Source organism: Anguilla anguilla, chromosome 11 (assembly GCF_013347855.1).
Source record: "Anguilla anguilla isolate fAngAng1 chromosome 11, fAngAng1.pri, whole genome shotgun sequence".
NCBI classification, from domain to species: domain Eukaryota; kingdom Metazoa; phylum Chordata; class Actinopteri; order Anguilliformes; family Anguillidae; genus Anguilla; species Anguilla anguilla.
In genome coordinates, this window is record NC_049211.1 from 30,089,833 (window position 1) to 30,113,572 (window position 23,740).

At 45.2% G+C, this 23,740-nt stretch overlaps 1 protein-coding gene across 3 annotated transcripts in view; it reads left to right on the top strand.

The window, feature by feature from the left end:
* Nucleotides 1–1,320: 1,320 nt before the first annotated feature.
* LOC118208270 (arf-GAP with coiled-coil, ANK repeat and PH domain-containing protein 3-like) overlaps nt 1,321–23,740 on the top strand; it is a 99,432-nt gene continuing 77,012 nt past the window's right edge. For 2 of the 3 annotated variants that reach the window (XM_035382770.1, XM_035382772.1), the window contains exon 1: nt 1,322–1,531. In XM_035382770.1, coding sequence (XP_035238661.1) covers nt 1,485–1,531 — 47 coding nt within the window. In that variant the 5' untranslated portion in view covers nt 1,322–1,484. Of the gene's footprint in view, nt 1,532–23,740 lie in introns of all 3 variants that reach the window. The other variant, XM_035382771.1, reaches the window with a different exon arrangement.

Genomic DNA, 23,740 nt, shown 5'->3' on the forward strand with positions numbered 1-23,740 from the left:
ATACATCTCCAGGGCACACATTTACAGAAGTTAAGGGGCTGTGTGTAAAATTGAGAGGTTGCACGTTCAAATCCCTGGTCAGACAGTCCCATTGTCATTTTCCCTATGAACAGGGTATTTCAAAGCTGAATTGCATCAGTAAATATCTGCTTACCTAAAGCGATGTGTAAGCTGTAAGCAAAATTTTATTTTATTTTGGTTATATCAAATATCAAGTTATATCAAATTTCTAGGTCATTCAAACTGTATTTATTTCAAAATGACTTAGTCCAGTTTGTTACATATGTTCTGCAACTTCAGTTCTGAGCTGAGTTGGCCAATTCACATGCAAGCAGCAAACGTGAAATAGATCAAATATTTTTGTCTATGAAATAAAATGTTTATTATACTATAATATTTAAGTTTTTAAAATATGCATATTTATATTTATTTTGAAGTACGGAGGTTTCTGAGAATTTCAGACAAACATTCACGGCTCTCTATCAGTCACTAATGGTTATTCAATTGATGATGTCACAGAGATTGACACAGATGTGTGCTGTATAATTTCATTCATTTGGGGGACAATCTAAAAATGGATGGATTTTCTAGTAATCGTTTACTAGCAAATTTTTTTTGTGGTTGGAATTTTAATATTTTCTGGTGAAATCTTATACTGCTTGTGGCACAGTCTTTACATTAAATTCAGCTATCCGATTACCATGGTCACAAGATTAAATCATCTTTGCCATAAGAAGTCGAGACTGAAGTAGGCTATCCAAAATATCCTTAGTGCTGTCATTGCACCAACCCAAAATAGCAATTTATTGTCATTTACTTACCAAATACAAAGCCCAGTCATAAGATTAACCAAGGGTCCATTATAGCAGATTTGTTTTAGACATTCCTTTTAATAACTAAGTCATTTTATATTTTGGGTATGTTCATTTTTTGTCTTATTAAAAGCTCAGGTAAAAAAAGGTGTATGATGACAATCAGGAAACAACACTCAAACCCAGTAAAAATGAATCGGCTATTGTGGGTGATGTTCCATTCAAAATATATTTATCCTTTGATTCATTCATTTCACAAAACTGTTGTACCAGAAAATTGCCTTCATCAGATTTATTTAAAATCTGAAATACGCCACAATGCATTTCTGTTGTTTTAAGATGTAGTGACTTGAACAATTTAAACATTAATCGTATGATTTCCTTGAAACCAAGGACATGAAATCTTTCGGTTTAAGTAAGGATTTTTTGCGGCAGTACTCGTTTGTTAACAGAGAGTGAATCTTTGATGATAGTCCCTTCCTCGTTCCCCAGCGGCAGACGGACTGAAGTGCACTAGATCTGGTGAGAGTACAGTAGTAGTACCATTTCTTCACCGGACTAGGGAACTGCGGGAGAGACACGGGAATACGCATCTTCATTATTTTTCCTACCATCAATCCCGGGCAATGACATATTCACACTGAAAGGAAAAGACTAGGACTATAATCTAAAATGACGGTGGATTTTGAAGAGTGTATCAAGGATTCACCCAGATTCAGGTAAGAACATGTTCGTGCAAAGAGGTTGATGAACTAGCTGGGTTGGCTTGTTGAATTCTTTGATTCTCCTGCAATCCGTTTGGAGTTCGCGTAACTGCTAGTTATCTTGTTGTTTAAAATATTCCGTTTAGTTTTGAACGGAATGTCACATGTCACAATCCCATATCCACCCGCTGTTGGACAAATTAATGTTCCAGTTTTGTGAGGGGCTACATTGTATCGGTGTAAATCATTTAGCTTCATAACAGTGCTGGTCGTAGTTTATGCACTTGCCCTGCTTAGTATGCTAGTCCCACATGCAGTTCAGTGCTATAAGAATGTAATTCCAGCAAAACCACGTCTTTGATTTAATGCTTATGTTAGGTGGAATGATTAAACCGATTCGCTTTTTTCATGCAATTTCGCTGTTATAGTTGTCTCAACCAACTGTATGAATGAGGGGCGAACACAGATGTTTTGTGGTAAAAAGCAAAAATGATTTGTTGATTTACGATAGCCAATACACCACGGTCCCCAAAGACACTCATTAACAGCAATGGCCGTTGATTTTTATGATCCATCTGAGCATCGTTAGTATCAGTCCGATATTTATAGGATTCGAATGTTTATTTTGACATGGGTTTTTTCATTACATTTATTGGTTTGCTTTTGCTGCCTCTGTATCACGCATCCTACTATTAATGTGCATGGAGTTGCACTACGTACCCGTTCATGTATCCTATAGATTGAAATGCAATTTCGTTGACTTTTTATACGAGTCAAAGTCGAATGGATCTCAAATCCTATGAGATGAAGACCCTAATTGCTCGAGGTTGTGGCTGAAACATCTGAGTCAACTGTCAAATGTGTTTTGAGATCGTCTTTCGTCGTGAAAGAAACCTTGCGTGTGTGTGTCCGTCTGTCTGACCCTGCATGTGTGCGAGTGACTATATTAGTCGGATAATTTTAAATGCAGTATCGAACATTTGCCTGGCATTTGGGATCGTGACAAGAGAAAATACATAAAAATAAATGTAAGCTAACAGAAAAAAACGCTAAATAAATTAAAAGCAAATCCTTTATTTTAGCGGGTGGCGTGGAATTGGCGGTTTATAAAGAGAGATTTGGTCAAGAAAACAGCGCCACAACGGGTGGCGTGGAATTGGCGGTTTATAAAGAGAGATTTGGTCAAGAAAACAGCGCCACAACGGTTCAGACAGGGCCAGTAGCCTGATACATACAGCCTGCATACATAGCCTACATGCATAAAAAAAAAAAACACGTACATGCATACGTAGTCATACGTGCACAGTGTCAAAAAAATGTAATGGTTTTACAAACTGAGTAGCCTGGTGCTTACTATTCAATGTGAGTAAGGTGCATTTGTCTGCGGATGGAATAGTAAATGTGACACATCAACGTCAGCTGAGTTCACATCGGCCTTTACTGTAAACTGCAACATGGGAATCCTCAGAGAAATTAGCTGTTGGCTATTTGGTGGCAATCAAACCTGTTATGTCTTTGACTTTTTAAAAACCTTTTCTGTAAAATGTACATTAAAATGAAGTTACATTTTCAGTATTAATTCAAATTCAGGTTTTATGAGTCCACTACAGATCAAATGTACTCTGTCAAACTGATATGATACTGACTGTTTCACTGTCCATACACACTCAGAGAACCCTTTGAGTATTAGAAGCAAAGCTTGCCAAAATAAAGTGCTTAACTTTTGTGACACACATTGCACAAGGGTTTTTGATAACTGGTCACATGTGCGTGCAGTGCGAGTTTTTTCTTTTCTTTAAAGGACTGGCTGCTGATGAATAGCCCTTAGAATGGATGGGCAGAGGAGTTATAGGCTGTCCCAGAACGCAGACCTCTTCTTGTGTCAGCTCAGCCACTTTTATCAGGGCATCTTCCCATCCTGTCAGTTAAGGTTGGAATGATTAATTATAAGTTGCCGCCCATGAGCCGATCTTCTGGATTCTTCTCCTAAATCATGTATTCAGCTAGACTCCCACTTGCCTGCGTAACGTGCATCTCTGAACTTCATTACACCTGAGTGTTGTGTCTACATTATACTGTTGAAGGTGGCCATCATGCTGTAAAAATGCAGCATTTAAAGAGTGCCACAGTGTTTTGTTTTGTTTAAACTGTGACATGAGGCATGAATGCTTTCTTATGCACCTCATGCTCTCTGTCTCTTAGACAAGCACAACTGTCAGTGACAAATGTTAGAATTTTGAAATGGTGAGGAAATTATCAGCCCCATTACCCTATTTAGTAGAACCTCCCCTAATAACATTTGCTTTCTTTCTTCCAACCATTTGTGGAAACTGGGCATCCTTCAGATTTTTTCATTTTCTATACAGAGAAGCACATTACTGAACTGACATCCATATCCGTTGTAGAAGCTGTTTTTGTAGGTCCTGTCGAAAGAGAGTCTGGTATCGCGTAGTGCTGAGCACTAATTGGACCCAGGTGTGTGTGGATTTTTATTTTTTATTTTTGGATGGTGTGGGAACAGACAGGTCTCTACTCAGCAGACTCCTACTTCTATGCATGATACAACACCGGGCCCATCACTCACCAGGTTGTTAGTGCTCTCCAGGTGCTCTAAATACAGATAATGGCCCCAGTATGGGAAGGGGGTGGGTCACAGCTGTATGAAAGCTGGGCAAAGGGTCGACAATAAAATGGATTCCACGTCCATCCAAGGAGGGCCCCAGCGTGGGACACCGGCTCCTTGCATACCCCTGACCACAGGGTCGGAAAGGGCACCAGCATTCCATTGGCTCCCGATTCAGGGCTATGGAGGCTGTTACCACTGAAAGATTGAACCAGCCCCCTGCCCCCTCCCCCAGATTTCACTTCAGTTCACTGTATGTCTGGGGCAGGCAGTGTGGCATGGTGATTTGGGAACAGGCCTTACAACTCAGAAGTTGCAAGTTGGAGTCCTAGGCAGCATGCTGCCGCTATAACCTTGGACTAGGTACTTAGCCCGATTTGCTTCAGTAAATATCCATCTGCCTAAATGGATTGCTTAAAAAAAGTAAGCCGTTTAAGTCATTCTGGATTAGCAAGTCTGCTGAATGCCAGAGAATGAGTGCAAATGAATCTGTTGTTCTGGTATAAGACTGCCCCTTTTGACAAGATTAGAAAAGGTCTGTCATTAGAGCTTCCAGAAATGTTGCACGTGCTAACATGGTGTTTCCCAAACGGTGGGTCCTGGGAGGGGCTCAAGCGGGTTGTGAGATGAGGCTAGGAAAAGACAACTAGCTTTATTGCAGTCTTTTATGACATGTAAAACATTGGACGTGTTTGTCTATATTTTAATAAGGGGTGGGTTATAGCCAGTGTGTTTGTGGATTAAGTGGGTCATTGACTAAGAAAGTGACTCCTCTGCTAATGTGCTAATCTCTGAGGATGAACATAGTTATCTCTGCCTTTCACTGTGCAAGAGGATGACCCTTTAGCAGACTTATAAGAGACCCACTGACTTGATCGCTGCGTATGTTACATACGTTAGGTAGCCTCTGTTGGTTAAATATCCCTTGATATTGGATGTCTCTTGACATCCAACCATCAATGCCTTTGTTTGGGCCAAGGTAGTCCAGGAAACCAGACGGTCAGCTCTCCGGAGGTCTCAAGACGCTGCCAGTTTGCTGTCTGGGAACAGAATTTACCATAGCAGGGAACAGACACTGCCAGGTCATTCCTGCTCAGACATTGGTCAGATTTTCAAAGAGTGGTTTGTAGGAATGTGACGCACGTATTTGGCACGCACCTCCGCTCACCAATCAACTGCTTCCCTGTGTCTGAATCACCTTGAAACCGAATTCAGTGAGTCAATGTAATTGGTGGTGAAAATACTGGTCATGCGGTGACCGTGAGAAAATTATCGCTCTGAACTCAGCTTCACCGCTTCTGCCAGGCTTATGGAGGTACGGTATGAGGCTGGGACTCCAGGGTACATGTTAGGCGGCCCAAGGGACGCCCCATACCCTGGGCTGCGTTTGGAGGTGTGCCTTGCTGTATGGCTGGCTAGCTCAAAGGGGCGACCCTGCAAACAGTGAGCTCATCTGGAGACACTTTTTGGAAAGACTCAGTTGAGACAGCAGTTCAGGTCATGTGCTTGTTGGATGCTTGCATAGACCGTTTACTCTTTCATAAGCTGCCTGTTCCTCTTTGCATGTAATTAATGAGCAAATATTATCATGTATAAAATGTGAATTGTTAGTTATGAATTCCTACATGTCAGTGTATTTGAGGCCAGTCTATATTAACGGCATTGTTGCTGTCAAATGTGACATCAAATGTCAAATGAATTTTAGGGAGGTATAACCGAGAGCTTGGGTTGTAAGGAAATCTTCCAAACCCATTTATTTTCCAGACAGAGGTTCAGGACACTTGCTTTCAGGAGAGTCAGGCACTATTATGGCCTCATCTCTGAATCAACACTGCTGTGCCCAATATCATGGCAACATCCCTTAAAAATCATTTAGAAGAAACAACTTTGCACATCTTCTACACTGGCCTTCCCCCTCAGGACAAAATTTAAAAAATTTAAAAAATCCTTTACACACGCAGCTCAAGGCCAGCGCACCTCGAGCGCATTAAATGTCAAAGGTGTGATGTTCAAAGGCTGGGTTGCCCCTTTGTTGAATGGAAATCCTGGATGGGCGACACCAGAGATGCAACATGCAGCCATGCATCTGAAGGTGTCAGTGCTTTCATATTTCTTTTTCATCTGTCTGTAAACCAAAGAACCGCGTCACGGACATTCTTTTTTCCCTTTTTGGTCGAGAAGGATTAGGGAAAATGTGGCCGGGGTTAGGAAAGGTCATAAGTCAGACCTCCTCCTGTTGGAATGCAGGAAAGGGTCCATTTAGCCGATGCGCTACGGTTGAATGATTGCTTCATCCCCAGCTGTAAAAATGGGATGGTATTTTCTGTGCGACGTAGCTCTCTATTTGAGGAGACATTGTTTGTTGCCTTATAGATTGTAACAAATTACATTAAACACATTCACTGGTTTTGACTTGCTGAAGCATCAACAGAATGGACTCACATTTACCTGCAGATGAATTTGGACTTGCTTATCGGACCATGATCAAATTTTTCCAAAATATGAAGCTATCTCCCCCTACGAGAAGCCTATGGATATTTCATTGTATTTCCTTCAACGTAACAACGTAACTGTCAGTGACAGTGGACGTTTAATTTATGCTGATTTTGTGTCACCCTGGCAGCCTCACTGAGGGACAGTTTCACTTACAGGGTTTGACGATGTGCAAGGTCACACTCGACAATGGAGTCTTGGCACAAAAAAGGCACTTCCTGTCCAATGAGCCTGTCTGTGGTGGAGGCACTTCAAACAGAATAGCAAGTTGTAAAACATGCCGTGTGAGGAATCTTTGCCGTCCCACGCAAAGCCTCACTCTCTGAGTACAGCCCACCCCCCTACTGCGACCACAGCTCTGAAGGTTAAATAAATAACAGGAGACATTCCATTCACCCACTTCCCTTTCCCAGAATCGGAACAAAACTGGGAGTCTGCCGGGTCAAGTAGGAAGTGCGTCTGTGTCTTCTCCGTGCATGCGTGTGTGTGTGTTAGTGTGTGTATGCATGTGTGGATGTGCTTGTATGTGTGTAAGTGTGTATGTGTGTGTGTACGCAAGTGCAGATGTGCATGTCTATGTGTGCGTGAACCATCTGCCCCCTTCCCTGTAAGAAAGGATGTAAAGGGTACCTGGCACCTACGGTCTTCAGCATCATGTTCACTGCTATGCTCTCTGACGCTTTCATGGGCGGTGACCCTGGCATACACATCCACCACTGAACTGATTGAATTTTTTCACCCGGCGATGGTTCCAGGCCAAAGTCTGTTTTGAGAGACTTTGTGATTACTGCTAGGAGCGAGACAGACATGCAGTCCAGCATGGGCCTGTTCTCTGCGTCCCGCAACAACTTTGGACTTATGATCAGTACAAAGAAGACTGAGGTCATATTCCAGCCCGCTCCTGGAAAGCCCCATCAAGATCCATGGACTGTCTACCAGAGGCATGCAAAGAAACTCAATTGGTTCCATCTTGATTGTCTTTGCAACTTCGCAAACTCCTTATAAATCCACTGGCAAGACTGGCAAGAGTCCATACAACTGCTGCCTCCTCTCACAATCAACAAAACCCTGCTGTCTTGCCCTCACTGTGCCCGAGTCTTCCAAGGAAGGACAGGCCTCTTTAGCCACCTGAGGTCCCATGGTGCCAAAGCCACAGGAAAATGATGAAGATAGCCATCTTTGAACATAAAGGACAAATGATGCATGTGTGTATCCGTGTATGTGTGCGTGAGTGTGAAGTTTGTGGTTGCGAGCAGCATGTGGACCATATGCATGAATGTGCACGTGCATGCATGCAGTGTGTGCACTGTGTATGAAGTACGAGCACAGTCTCATCTGTCTCACAGATATCCCCTCTCTTCCAAATCAGAGACTTCCAGACTTGGCAGCAGGGTCTTAACGAGTGCCATCTGTGTGTGCGAGTCAGGTCGTGGGGTGCTCAGAGACTGGAGTATTTACAGTAACGGTTCTGCCAAGCTTATGTGCCAGAGACTTGGGCTGGGACCAACACTGGCACTGGTGGTCCATGGTTGGTAAGGACCCTGTATCTTCATTGTGAACTGCAGACCCCTGGCAATTACTAAAGGATGTTTTTAGCAAACATCTGAATCATATTGAAGATTGCTTACTGTAGATAAGAAATGGGTTGTACAGTAAATGTTTTATGATCCCGCATTATTGCTATCTTGGGGATTATGAATTGTTAATTGCTGTCGTAGATTGTCACCTGTAGCTTTTGAGAGCTTGTGGAGAGCAAAAGTGTAAAGGCGGTAACTGGTGAATTTTATTGTACGGTGATTAGCTAGCTAGTATGGGTTTTGCAGTATTGCTCTTTTCTGTGCTTTTTGGTCTGATGTGCAGGCATAAGCAAGTATGGGCCTAACTAGCTGGGATGTTGCTTCATTTGGTGATGGTTTGGTAACATTTCCAACAGCCCACAGCTGGGCACTGTTCGGGTGGAGCGCTGTTCGTGGTTCTGAAGTCTACCTTGACCCACTTTCCCAATAGCCTAACTTTTCAATTCAACACATTGTCTACTTCAAAAAGGCTAGGCCTTTGTTGCAGTGTACGTGCATGCGTGTGTGTGTGTGTGTGTCTGAGAGGGGGCCTGTAAATAATCTCTACGGGGGCCTGTCATAACTAGCTTCCGGCACTGAACACAGGCTAGCATGATCTTCCCCGCCTTTACTTCGACCTCACTGCGAAATGAACAGTGCTACGGTGCATTTCTGTGATTTAGCAGTGCTAAACAACTACACTTTCTGCCATTGCCTAACTTTCTGGGCTATAGTTGGGATATGTGTGTCTCATTTGCTCTCCATGTGGCATGAACCATGACATTAGGAAGTACTTACTCACACCTTAAACACTGCACATGACTGAGGATGCATAAGCCTGTAGATAACTGAAGCTCAAGAGGAAGCAACATTTTAAAGGTGAGAACTGGAAACAGGAAGTGGGGTGTTGTTGACTGCTTGTTGTTAAAACCACTTCCCTGTCTATAGCTTGCTTAAATCAACCTTCCTTCTCTGAGTTACCAGGAATGGTTAGAATATATTGGCTGCAGGCACTGAAGTGTGCTTGCCTTGCCAGGCTCATAGTGGGCAGGCCAAGGCCTAGCTGTCTCATGGGTCCGGGCCCACATACAGGAACCTTCACTTGAGTCCATCTGGGATTTGGGAATTCCTCTGTATCTATATTTATGAGGATATCACCTCATTTGCAGACAGAGGGGTACCTCAGAGACCCCTCCCACCACCCCACCTTGTGCTGTTAGCGAACACCTGCTTGGTCACATGCCTCATGTTCACCATATCTCTCAGTCTCAATACTTTGTCACAATAGGTGCACTTAACGTATTGTGCGAAACACAAAGAGCTGCAACCCGACTCTCCTCCAATTCAGATAATCCTTTGGGAAAGAAGAGCTGACCTTTTTTTTGTGTGCACATCCAGACTTGTTTTTTTTTATGTAAGGCCAGTGCTGTTTGAGCTTTTCCTTGCGAGCGCAGTGCTGCAAGATAGAGACGAATGGTGTGGCTGATGGCCACGTGTGCGTTTATCGGAAATACTGCCTGTTATTCCCCTTGTTGGTTTGGCCTGAAGGCGGCTCACCCTCCAGAACATGAGAGAGAGAGAGAGAGAGACAGAGAGAGAGAGAGACACCAAATTAGAAGATGTCGATTGGTGTTTTTGGTTGTTTCATTTTACAGCCTGACAAATCTCCATTAGCGGGTTGTTGTTTTCACTGGCTGGCACTCTGCCACACGTTGGAGATGCTGGTGCTCAATTTCAGCGGAGGAGCGGCCTGACCTTGCGCGCTGGGTTGCCCACGCGCTGCCACGTGCCGATGCAGCCTCGCATACCTTTGGCTTCGTTTCCAGGGACACAGAACACCAAGTGCCTTTGCCTCATCTCTAGCAGATTCAGGTCTGTAACCCAGAGGCTCAACATCAAGAACAGTGACTCAGCGTCATTTTAGAGTGAGTGCATGTTAAGACCACATGCTAAAGTCCCTGTCTTCTGCTCTAGGACAGCAGTCCAGGTCATGTGCTCGTTGAATGCTTTCATGGCCAGTTCACTCTTTCATTAACTCTCTGTTCCTCTTACATTATGTGTTTGATCATATATTAATTATTATGTATGAAATATTCATTATTAGTCATGAATTCCATATCATGTGCCGGATTTGAGGCCAGTCCAGATTAATGGCTTTGTTGCTTAGCAGCAAATTAGGACATTATTGCATGCTGTGCCTATTTTCTAATACTCTGTTTCTGCCTTCTGGATTTCAAAGCACTGCGTTTAATAGTGGGTAGTGTTTTTGTGATGTTAAAATATAGGGCTTTCTTTGTCTCAGCGGTGTTAATTAGTGAAGGCCTATGATTTTTCAGAATCCGTGTCATCGGGATCGGTCCCAAACCAAGCGCCCCACCCCACGCCTGCGCATCTCTTTTCTGTGCAGATCATCGGCGGGCCTACACAGTCTCATTCAGGGAGACGAGCCCGTATGCCCGCTCATCTCATCACCGTCAGGCGTATCGGTGTCTTCGTTAGGAGCAGCGGGCTCTTGGGGTCACAGCCCAGTCCTAGCCCAGTGCTGGCCCATTGGCTGCTTGGCTGCGTTCACTTGAGACAGGCTGCTGTTTGAACCGGTGTTGGGCGGCAGTGTAGTCTAATAAGGTAAGGAGCTGGTCTTGTAGCCTAAAGGTCAATGGTTCGATTCCCAGGTAGGACATTGCCCTTGAGAAAGGTTTTTAACCTGCATTGCTTCAGTATATATCCAGCTGTATAAATGGATGCAATGTAAATGCTATGTAAAAAGTTGTGTTAGTTGCTCTGGAGAAGACCATCTGCTAAATGCCTGTAATGTAATAATGCAATGTAATGTAATGAACCAAGTCACGCACAAACACTAGAATCACCAGAGAGATATGTATCAGTCAGGGACTACATCCACTGCACTTATAAAAGACAGGGAGCTCTGAAAAGCTGAAAATGATTGTTTAGTCTTTGAGGGCAAAACAGATTAATCACGGATCTCAGCGGTCCTCTGACGCTCAGCAGTTAAGCTGGATGTATGCAGGTCCGCCGCTGTAATTTTCTCTGTAGCGTCTTTGAAATGTTTATTTTCAGCTTTATGGATTACGGTCTTAACGGATTCGTGCACTGAGACAATTTCCCTCTCGCGTCCTGCCAGAGATTAATCCGCATCCGTACACTCAGGATAAAAAGTCATCGTCTCTGGATGGTCAACTGCGAATGCTGCAGCCTGAGGTTCCAATGTCAGTTGTGAATCGGTACCCCACCAGATAAACATCACGGTGATTCTGTTGATGTTCTGCATTCTAGTGTCAGTGGAAAGCAAGCATTTTAGTTTTTTTAATATAATAAAGCAGGATTGTTCTCAGGCCTTCTTTATTTGCAATGGTAGAGGCAAACTCTTACACCTTAAGGAGGTTATTGATCTCGACTGATGATTTCAAATTGTGGATATGTCTATAAATGTCTTTCCATTTGAAATCATCGGTCGAGATCAATAACCTGCTTAAGGTGTAAGAGTTTGCCTCTACCATTGCAAATAAAGAAGGCATTCTATTCCTTTATAATGTAAAAATGCTGTACCTTCTGATGCAAGTAGGATCCCTGCAAAAGGAGCCTTGGATTCATGAATGGATTTAACAGGATTTATCGTAGTCTGGAAAATCATACATGATCAGCAATCAGTTCTTAGAAACCTCTAAAAACCAATACACACAGTATATATGAATTTCAATCATACATGACCTTTTTCCTACCCAGATGTTACATGTTGTGTCTCTCAAGTCACTGCATCTGAAGTTCTGGCACTCTTCTGTTACATTCACTACTATTTTAAACTATTTTACAGTGTGCAGGCCACACAGTGCTGCAGGAGTGTGTTAGCTGCAGTCTTAACAGAAGGACAGCTGGTAGCCTACGAGCAATTGGCACAGTATTGAGAAGATGTGGCAGGAACCTGAGGAATGCTGGCTCATGCCAACCCAAACAATGAGGTCAACTGTCCCCCCCTACCCACTGGTTATAGCCAGCCAGCCACATAGCCGAAATCTGCTGCCGTGGGGCCCAGCCTGAGCTCCTTTACGGAGTGGTTCACTCAGCGGCCAATTTATGAGGAATTTAAAATGGAAATTGAACCCGTTGCCATTTTCTCGATTAAGTCACCAGACATTTCCCTTTTAATTGCTGCCATATTCTTTGTGGCTCCTCGTATTTGTTCTCAATCAAACTTAATTTGCGTTAAATGAGGTATTCATACCAGTTTACATTACCTGTGCTTAATGCCGTGTGAGATTACTCTGACCAGTCTGAGATATTGCATTTTATGACTAAAAATGCCCTCGGGTCACTATGCGGACCCTTTGAAGTTAATTCCTCGCAGGCGTGAAGTTTGGACATTCGGGGATCAAGCGTCTAGTCTTACAACAGGCGAGCTCCTGGAGGCCCCGGAAGAATTTGAGTCAATCTCCGCCGGCCTGCTCATTCAAATGTGAGACCTCACAAGGGCGGCCTTTTGGGAAGTCGCCATTTAACCCCCGTTCGCCCGTTCATAACTCATAACTCTGACATCAGACAGTGCGGCGCTGGGGACCCTGAGCCGAGGCGGGAGGCCGCCAACCTGACCAAATATTTTCCTTCTTTCGCGATGGCCGAGACGCCTCTGCAGGCCGCCCCCCGCCGCGAGTGCCGGGAGGTCAAACCTTTCATGTCCGAAGTGTAAAAAAAGCCCCTATATTCAAATTCAAACGGTCCGAGCGAGGGCGATATGGCTTCAAATGAGTCCTCCGTGGATTAATACCGTTGATCTCGCGGAGCGGTTGTAATGAACATTGGTCTGAAGCTTAGCCCCGGGGGCTACATCCATATTCACGTTGCGAGCGGTGTGTGGTTCGCGTGCGCTTAGCCTCGGATCGCTCCTTGCCCTTGCTTCATACTGTTTGACTCCTTGACCTCCTGAGCAGTCTTACATTTATGATTTAGTATACCTGTTATACATATATTCATGAAGTATCTCTACTGTGGAGTATGTTTCATCAATGGACTCCAGATCCTTTGATGTCCTTTATGTCAGATGCTACAGTCACAAGAGAGCTATAGATTATTCTTTGAAGCTCAAAGAAAAATCTCAGAAGTTATTCACTGTACTCGTTCAGCGGGGGGCTCACAGCAAGCTCATAAGTCAGGTGACCCAAACCTTATTAGACTTTACAGTGATCTGAATACGTACAGTATCTTTTAGATCAGTGTCAAATTAAGACTTTTGTTCAATTCAGGCAGGTTTCTTTTGTTTTTTTTCTGATCACAGAAATAAGTAATCTCAGCATATTGGATCATGGACTAACACCAAGACTTTAATGGAGAAGAGGGTTTTTGGAATTAGATTGAAACACATGGAAATGGCTAAATGGCTGATGCTACATGGTTTTTTTTTTTACCACTCAGGTGAGCTGGCATTGCCGTAGCTCAGAGCACGTAGGGTTCGATCCACGCCGGTGTCGAACTCAGTCTGACGATATCCACGGGAACACAGATGCTCTCCAGCTTAGCGTTCCACAGTCTGTCCCTTCAGACAGCTCAAACTGTGCCGCATAAATTAGGTATTTGGGAGAGTCTGCTTTTAGGGAACACTCCCCCCAGCTCTTATCCTTAGCTGGCAAGAGATGAGGGTGGCAGCTCTGTCCTGTGTGTTTACTCTGGCCGGCTGACGTGACCTCTGGCGCAGCCTCTGCGGGTCCCACATCGTCCTCGGGTCTTTGGCAGAATGCAGCCTTTGTTCCCGGGGGATCTTCGCTGCGATACAGAGCTGATCGGCCCTCGGGGGGGCGGGGCTGCCAGCGAGGCCCGCCATACCGCTGGAGAACTGAGTCACGAGCTCCGGGCGAGCTCTCGCTAAGACGACGGGCTTCCCCGGGGATCCACGAGCGTTGAGCTCCGGCCGCTGTCTCCTGATTCGTAGACGCATGATTGAAACCTGACTCAAACCAAAGCAGGAAAGTCCCTCGTTTCGGGTCCTGCAAGAGGCCGGATCATATGTTTAAAAATGTGCTTCGAAAAAATATATGTTTAAAAAAATCTCATGATTCATTCCAGTGGGATATTTGCCATTCCCAATTTAGCATGAACTTTCCAGACAGGAAATTGTGTTTCAAGTGCAGGTATAAACCATCCAAGTCTGGCCTCTTCAGTATGAAGCCAGAACAGCGGACATGTATAAGATGTCTGGACAGGGTGCATGATCATTTCCGTGAGCGAGTGCAGTGGGGAGTGCGGCGCAAATACGCATACACATGGACTCGAGCCTCAAGTGAGCAAATGGGCCTCATTATGAATAGGTCAATCCCCACTGTGCTTCTGTGACTGAGGCATTTCAACGATTGATCGTGCCTTAAAACATTAATGAAGTGCCATTAAATCTCCTGATAATTGAGCTATAAATATACAGTTCTGTCCTCTTCTTCCCGTGATGGGCCGCTGTGTGTAGACTGGACAAGCCGATGGAATTCAGCACAACCAACGTCAGTTGGGGATTAGCTGAAGTGTTCATCTAGACACCCTTCAAAGATGTCCCACATGAACCCCTGCCCCGACAGCCAAATGCTCACAACACTTTGTGTAAAATGAATATCTATAAATGTACAGTACCATGTCAAAGAGCCTGTTACATTAAATGTCCCTTCCAGAAAGAGTTGTTTCAGAACTGGCTTCTCTTATCACGGCCTCTGTACCTGCAAATTAGCTGCATGGCTAGAATTGACAGAGGGACAGGCTAGTCTCAAGTTCGTAGACCGCAGTCTGTGTCAACAAACCTTTGATAAATCTGGTGTAGGCGTAAATAGTTGCTGGTATACTTAGTTTTATATACAATATCCACAGTTTCTCCACTTCCAGGCAGTGCCTCAACCAAAATCTGAAAATTGCACTAGGGAACACACATCAACCTTTTCTTGCGTCTGTGATGTGGCTTTTTACACCAATGGGCGGTTTTTCTCTTGAGGTTAAACAATGAAAACATTTCCATTCCGTTATGGCCAGTGATGTCTCCCACACTGACCCCCATTTCTTCCATGTGATTTTCTCTCCACACAATTGGCCAGCATTTTATTTGGCTCCCAGTACTTGGAGGTTTCCACCCATTGTGTATGAGAATCCATCTGTAGCCTGATAAACACAGAGACCTATCCCAAAATGGCTCACGGTGTTCAGTGCTGGTATAGATACTGAACTGTCCCTGCACATTGAATACTTGCAAAATGTCACCTCAGTTTATTAAGTGCAAAAACTAGCTGAGCTTTCAGTCAGTGGACTTTCATCAGACCTTTTCAAATATAAATGTTTTACCAGATATAGGCTACCAATAGAAATTTGATCATGCTCTTCAAGAATCACGCAGGTCATGCTCTTAATGAAGGTCAAGTAAGACCACACCAAGCTGGACAATTAAACAGAATCAAAGACAATACTGACTACAGGTTTGCAGTTTTAAAAATCGCCTGCCAGTGTGGATGGCATATTAGGCCTATAATTGGAATTTCGGAAAATGAATACAAAATATCTTGTTAAGAAGAAAAAGTAAGCTTTGCAGACCTAGCCAAAGTTCAGGACAAAGCACTTTGTTAGTGGACCAAATCCGAGCCCAGAAGTAGATTAATTACCCTGTTGGATGGCTGGAAACTAAAGGCTGATTTCAAGCGTGATTTCTTTTACTCTAATGTCTATTTATTCTTTAGCCTTCCAACTCTTGCAGTTATGACGTCTGCTGAGCTAGTTTCCTGGAAGCGGTTTCTGCTCTTGACGTCCCCGTTGCTTCTGCTCTATTTCATGCTGACCTCCTTCTAGTTTGAATCCGTGTCAGCGAATCCTCCAGGCCACCCAGAGAATGGAGACCAGGCCCAATGCGACTTTGACACTTCCTGGGCACTGCCCTTTACAGCCTGCTCCAGCCCTGGGATGGCCCCGCCCTGGCAAGGGGGGTACCCTTACTTCTGCACCAGCGAGAGGGCGGGAACGGCGCTGGCCGTGTTTGAAATGAGGCTCGGAGTTTGCGCTGGCGTGATGAAATTGAGGTGGCTCCGTGTGGCAGCTGACAGTGGTCTGGCTGACGCCAAGCATGTGACTCCTCATGAGACGGTATGACTGCCTGTTCATCAGGACGGAGGTTTTAATGTTGTTCAGGGAAGTTGCACTAAATATACTCCCCCAGTCCCTACAGGTCCCTTCAGTAAAACCACACAAGAGGAACAGAGCGAACATTCAAGAAGGGAAGTGTTGATTCTGTAAAATGAGGTCAAGGCTGTCGTTTCATTTTTTTATGGAAGTCAAGGACAGATGTTATTGTGATGAACTGCCATTTGCCAAGACCGTGATTCTGTTAGGTTAACATTCATATTGTTTTGTGGTGTAACATTGGAGGTTCACTTAGGTTTCTCTCTTTACTCCAGGATATTGTTCTTATTCACATTCACAAGACGAAGTCAAGCTGACACGTCACTGCTACCAACATGTAATTCAGATCTCTGGTGAGCTCATGGATTCCCAATTAATCTTCAGGATTCTACGTGGAGAATCTTGGCAGACCAGTCCCATAATCTCCCGTTGGCTTCCTAATACCCTATTATCAGATGTAGTGCACACGGCCATTTCATGGCGTAAACTCTCTTAGAAGGCACTGAAAAAATGTGCTGTCCTTTTCCTCCTCCTCCTCCTCCTCCTCCTCATTATCATCATCAGCAGCAGGATGAAGCTACAGTCAAGGTTAAAAACATTCAACAATTTGCCATGTGGACCAGTTTAGAGAGAAATATGTTTTCTCTCACTCCTTTGTCATGCAGGCCTACGTTTAACCTTCATGTTCTTAGAAAATGATCCCCTTCACAATATCTTTCAAGCGTATCTGTGGTGTATTTGTATGTTTAAATAGCCCTCACCCCAAACCTATTAGACTATCACTTCACAAAACAGATTTTTGCCTTTAGACATTATTATGTGACAAACTGAATGTAAAATTGGTCAGTCTTTGATGCAGTGTATTGCTCGTAGACAATCAGATACACCAGTGTGACAGAAAGACAGATTATATTCATAATTCGGAGTTTGGGAATGATGTAACAAATCCTATCCGTTGGAAAATCCCTTGTCTCGTGGTAACATTATCTTCATTCACATCACCTCAAATCATTTAAATGATGCGAGTCCAATTTACTAAATCCAGTTTAATCTATAATCTGAGAAATCCCCTCCACAAAATCTGAGAGAAACCGCTGCCATATCCCCCCTGGGAATGTCATTTTTTCTATTAAAATGAAAAGGTCAGTTGTGCATTATTTTAGCGGCTTATTAAAATTGTTGCTGTTCTCCGCTGGTTCAGAAGGAAGCAAATGTGGCAGTAGTAAAATGATGTGTCAGATAATATGTAGCTGGCATTAGAGTATAAAAGTGTGGAGTATAGAGGTAGCCTATGTCTATAAACACTTTGTCCTGCACAGTAAGCAGTAAATATAGAACAAAGGTGGACAGGCTGCCCAATAGCAGGGATACAGGAAGTCCGCGTGACATTCGCTTCGGGTGTAAATGAACTCTCATTGCCAGCACTTTGTGTCATCTACGCTTAATCCTAGACAGGTGCGTAGCCTGCAAAGCGGCGACCAACCCTGTTCCTGGAGATCTACCATCCTGTAGGTTTTCATTCCAACCCTAACAAAGCGCACCTCATTCAACAGCTAGAGATCATGTTCACATGTTCATTAGTAGAGTCGGGTGTGCCAAGTTAGGGTTGAAATGAAAAGCTAAAGGATGGGAGTTCTCCGGGAGCAGGGCTGGTTACCGCCGCCACACAGCCACCCCGCCGCCGCGACGCGCGCCGTGCGGTTGAGCCCGATGACCCGGGACGCCCGTGTCGCTCCGCAGGTGTTTCTCGACGATGGGGATTTACTCAGCAATTCTGACCTGCCTTCTAATCACAGATTAGCCCATATTGCCTTCAAGTTTGTCCACAGTCCCAAAACGTCAACGTGTCTAATCATAACACATCCCCCCTTTTATGAAGTCCGGAGCATCGGCTAACGCTCTCCCTCGCGCTCTCCGTTTTGATATTCTCGGCCCGTTTTCCTTTTTTCGCGATTGCTTTGCTGTGAGTTTTCGGCCGGCGCGAGGCGAAGCCTTTCCTTTCATCCGTCGGCAGTGAGATCAGGCTTTGAGTCCTCGCCAGTAACAACCCCGAAGCACGCCAGCACACCCAACCGCAATATCGGGCAGCTGTTGGTGCATGATTTCAATTTGAACGTCGAACCGTTTGAAGAAAAGAAAAACTCCACGAAAAAAGGAACCTCAGAAGGAAGCACGCTGTCAGAAGCAATAGCGATTTCCGAGGCTCCGTGATGTTTCTGGGGGAGCCGAGATCCTCCAGACTGAGCTAAATACGGACTCCCGGTTTGGAAAACAACCGGCAGCCTTTTCTTTCCAAAAGCACTTCCACCTCAGTGCTGCATTCAGCATTCAAATTTGCGTCAAATGCTCTCATTCTCGGGGAAAGTGCTAAACCTGAATAGAAGCAGTAAATATCCTGCTGTTCAAGTGTATAACATTTCAAATTTGAGCCGTGATAGTCACTTTGTAGCTGATAGTTAATATAATCTTTGCTCATTAATCAAGGACACGAAAGCTTTTAACTCCCATGATGCCGAGGGAAATGCCAGCCAAGCCCAGATGACTGGTGTACCATGCTTTCTTGCTTTGTGCTATGGAATGCATTCAAAGGGAATGATATGTGCAAACAGTGTGCTATGAATTATGATAAATTGCTTGCTTTTGTTAATAGCTGTTTGTCTTTTTTATCTTCAAAATGTTAAGAAGACAGTTATGAAAATGGGGATTTTTTTGCCTTTGTTATTTTTCCTATGATACAACTTTATACAAAGCCTTATCAGTGACATTATATTCAAGTCTGTTTGAGACAAAACTGTGCTAATTTGAGGTCAGGCTGTGAAGGTTATAAGTTATGAAGAATGCACATTCATATAATGAAGAGAATTGGAATAGAGGCATTCTGAAGGTCAGTTGAGTGGCAGGATGTGGTGATGTCATACTTTGGCTGTCTTTGTTGTTGGAGAGGCGTGAGTCCTGGCCGGGTTCCCTCGCACGAACGGCAGGACCTTTCACACACTCGCCACAAAGTGCTCAGCGAAAGGCTCAGCGGTTTGAACGGTGCGCTAATAGATTCCTGTCTAGCATCCTGTGAAATTAGAAAAACAGCTGGGACCCCCGCCAAGAGAAACAAAAACCTGCTGGCCTGTCTTATCGGACGGCCGGACCGTGTGAGCGTTTTATTAAGTGTTGGGAAATAAAGCATCCAGGCCGAATCGTCGGTGGTTCAGTTCACTCGTTCTCTTTCCAAGAGCTCCTGTCGAGTAATGCAGCTGAATCTTTGGTTGTAGGGGCAGCTTAAGTACGGTGTACAATGGGATTAAATGAGAATCGGAACTAAATTAGCTTCTGTTAGCACTCATGGTGAATTTTGCCTGTGAAAATTTGATAGGTTAAAAGAGCAGGAGAGGTGGTTGGAAAAGGGAGGTTTTTTGGGCCCCAGAGCTGCCATATAATCAGGGCTTGACATTAACACCCGCTACCAGACAAATGCAGGTAGAATTCGGTAGTGATGTGTCACTGTCACTCTTACCAGCCTCTTTGGCAGGTGAGCTTTTGGAGGCGTTTTCTAAGAAAACAAAGTTCGTAGTTTACAAAAGGCAACTTAAACACAATGCTGTATTAAAGTATTTGGCCCCTTAATCTTAATAACCGGTTGCACCACCTTTAGCATCAATAACTGCAACCAAAAGCTTCCTATAATTTGATATCAGTCTTTCACACACACATGCACAACACACACTAACTCACACACAGCAGACATCACAACACACTAGTGGACTAATACACTAATACTCACACACATGAACAGACACACACAAATGCACACACAATCTTCACACACACACATTGTTCCTGCACTGTGAATAAAGATGATGAGGTCACTCGCGTTCTTTTCAACTGACGACAGCCCAGGAAGAAGTATTGAAAAAGGGACCCTCACTTCAGTGCGGAACATGCATAATGCATGGGTCCTTCCTTTGTGATGGATTTGAGCCGGATCCACTCTGGCAACCTTCCTGCTCCAGCCTCGCGAGTGAGCCAGCGGATTACCGTCCTTATGCATCACAGCATAGCAGACAGGTTGCCAGAGCACCCCAAGTGTAAGGATGAGTACCCTACACACTGTCAGTGCTGCGTACTGCTTAACCCGGACCGGGCGCACCACAGACCGCACCACAGACCGCACCGTGTGGCAGGGAGACTCGGAGCGTCCGGCCTTGCGTCAGTAGGCAGTCGCTCTGAGATTGCGACTCAATGTGAACAGCGTGACTAACGCCCCCGGAGGGACGCCGCGCAGCTGCGATTTACTGTAACCGAGATTCTCCGGGACCAAGGGAGGGGGGCGGCGTTCGCGGGACTGGAATGTCATTTTTTTTTTCCTCTCCGCGGGAACGCTTTGTGCTGCAGCCTTCTCCTCTCACGTCCGACCGGGAAACCGTTGTGAGGAAAAACGTCGCACTGCTGCCGTATGTGACATGGCACACCGTATGTGACTACATAGCACACCGTATGTGACTACATAGCACACCGTATGTGACTACATAGCACACCGTATGTGACTACATAGCACACCGTATGTGACTACATAGCACACCGTATGTGTCTACATAGCACACCGTATGTGTCTACATAGCACACCGTATGTGTCTACATAGCATACCGTATGTGACTACATAGCACACCGTATGTGACTACATAGCACACCGTATGTGACTACATAGCATACCGTATGTGTCTACATAGCACACCGTATGTGTCTACATAGCACTCCGTATGTGACTACATAGCACACCGTATGTGACTACATAGCATACCGTATGTGACTACATAGCACACCGTATGTGACTACATAGCATACCGTATGTGACGCAGCTTACCGTACGCACGTACGACTGAGCTTCCCTCAGCTTGGCAAACGGTCGTGCGGTCTTCTCTTTTCTCCTCGGCAGTTTGTAGAAACGGCAAGTCTCTGGGGCCCAGAGGCGTGAGAATCACCATTGTGTCACCCATCTCATGAGGCCTCACCTGTCAGATCCAAATGCGAGCAACTGCAGTTATCGTACTGTCTACGTGTTAATAGGGTTGATTGGAAATAACCCCCTGGTAGGCTTCTTTTGTCTTCTCAGAATGTTCATCTGATGACCTCATCTTTCAGTCGGGGGGGGTGAGGGGGGTGATGTCTATCTGAAAGGAGGATTTACAAATACATGCCCCCCCCCCCCTTTTCCCTCTCCTCCTTCTCCTCCTCCTCCTCCTCTTCACCCTGATTCCTTTAACTGCAGTGTGCACACTTGGGGAAAATCAATTCAGAACCGTTTCTCTGGAGTGGTAATGTAATTTCCGCTGGTGCGGAGCGGCAGCTGTCTGGGAGCGTCTGTCCTCTGTGTCTGGCCCGCGTTTTTCTGAGACAGCGCCCTGGTGCTCTCAGCCTTGTGAGAAACATCGTGGGCCTTCCCCCCTTTCAGATGTGTGCCTATCTGCGTTTGCCCAGAGACACTGAATCTGTCATCTGTGAGCATGGCATAGCCGCTGGACTGGATATAGGCTAGTGGCTGGATGTAGAGGCAATAGGCTTTAGATTAATTCATACAGTAGGCCACAGGTTTAGATGAATTCATACAGTAGGCCACAGGTTTACATTCATTCTTACAGTAGGCCACAGGTTCAGATTCATTCATACAGTAGCCCGCAGGTTCAGATTCATTCTTAAAGCTGGCCACAGGTTCCGATTTATTTATTTACCAAATTTACCAAAGTTAACTGGGCTTCTGGAGGTGGACCTGACTTTACCAGATAGCTGGACTCCCGGGGCAGAATCCTTCATTGCCAGTTCTCTGACCGAGGCAGATGTTTGGTCGGGATGATGGACGTGCCCCGAGTTCCAGATTTAGCAGTTAATATCAGGGTTCTGAGTGCCAGAGTCAGCATTGAACGCATGCCCAAGCTCTATTTCTGGGGCCAGGGTGTCTTGCTTAGCAACGCTGGCCGATCGGGCCGGAGTGCTGATCCTCCCTGGAATGGCGTAGGGACTTCCATGTGCGTCAACGCCCAACTCCCACCCGCACCTGCGAGGCTGACCCCGGCCTGTGTCAGCTCTGGGGTTTGGGAATCTGGTGCATGTGGGCTGAAATGGAGGTTGGCTCGATGAGACATGTCATTTCCTGTTTATTTCTGTCGGCAATGCTGTTACATTAATGCGTAGGCAAATGTAGAGTATATCCTTCTCACCGAATAGTGTATTGGGCAAGAATATGAGTGTATTACATGAGAGAATTAGTGAGAGTATTAGTGTTCTGTGTGAGAGTATTATTGTATTGTGTGAGAGTGTTTGTGGATTGTGTGAGATTATTATTGTATTATGTGAGAGTGTGTGTGGATTGTGTGAGTGTTTGTGGATTATGTGAGAGTGTCAGTGTACTGTGCGAGAGTATTAGTGTAGTGGTGCGGTGTGTACATGTGAGGAACCCCATATGAGATCCATACCGTCTCAGCTGGCTCCAGAACCACGTGCTCAACCCCCCTCACCCTCCCACCCCCCCTCTCTGGGTCCCTGAGGCCCCAGCACATCTGCTGACCGGTCCCAGCATCTGGATCTGATTGAGCCCAACCCCCACACCTCCCCCATCTCACTCTCTCTTTTTCTTTCTCTCACTCTCTCCCTCTTTATGTTTTGTTTCTCATTATCTTGCCCTCTGTCAATTTCACTCACTGTTGCTCTCCTCTCTCTGTCTCGTATGCACGCGCACACCAGCGAATAGGGCTTGCACAGTTAAGCGGGTGACGTGTCAGTCTCCTGAATTATTAACAAGGTTGTTGTGTCATCTGCTGTGTCACCACGGCGACCCGCCGTTACTGAAAAATGCAGCATGCAGTTTATCTTTACTGAGAATGTGCAACATGCGGTTTGCTGTTCCTGAGAATATGCAGCATGCAGTTTATTGTTACTGAGAATGTGCAGCATGCAGTTTATTGTTACTGAGAATATGCAACATGCGGTTTATTTTCACTGAGAACATGCAGCATGCGGTCTACTGCGTGCATTACAATAGAACAGCGCTGCGCTGACGTGGCAGTTTTTTTCTTCAAAAAAATATCAGCAACTTCAAACTAATGCGGCTGCTGGACCAGAACCAGCGTCCTGGAAGAAACCCAGACCGCAGCTATGCGGCGTTCTGAGGATTCATCTGAACTGAGCTCCACTGCTAACAAGCGCAGCGGCACACAGGCCGGGTCCCCGCGGAGCACTTCCAGGTTGGGTTTCAGCTGCGAACCCCGGCGAAATCACCAGCAGAGCGCTTTGTCACGGTCACCGCCGCCGTTGTTGTTGTGGCCTCCGGAGTGTCAGCGAGGCGTGACTGCCCTCCCATCTCTCCCCCTAACCCCCCACCCCCCCTTTTCCCAGCTCACCCCTACCATTGCCCTGTTTCC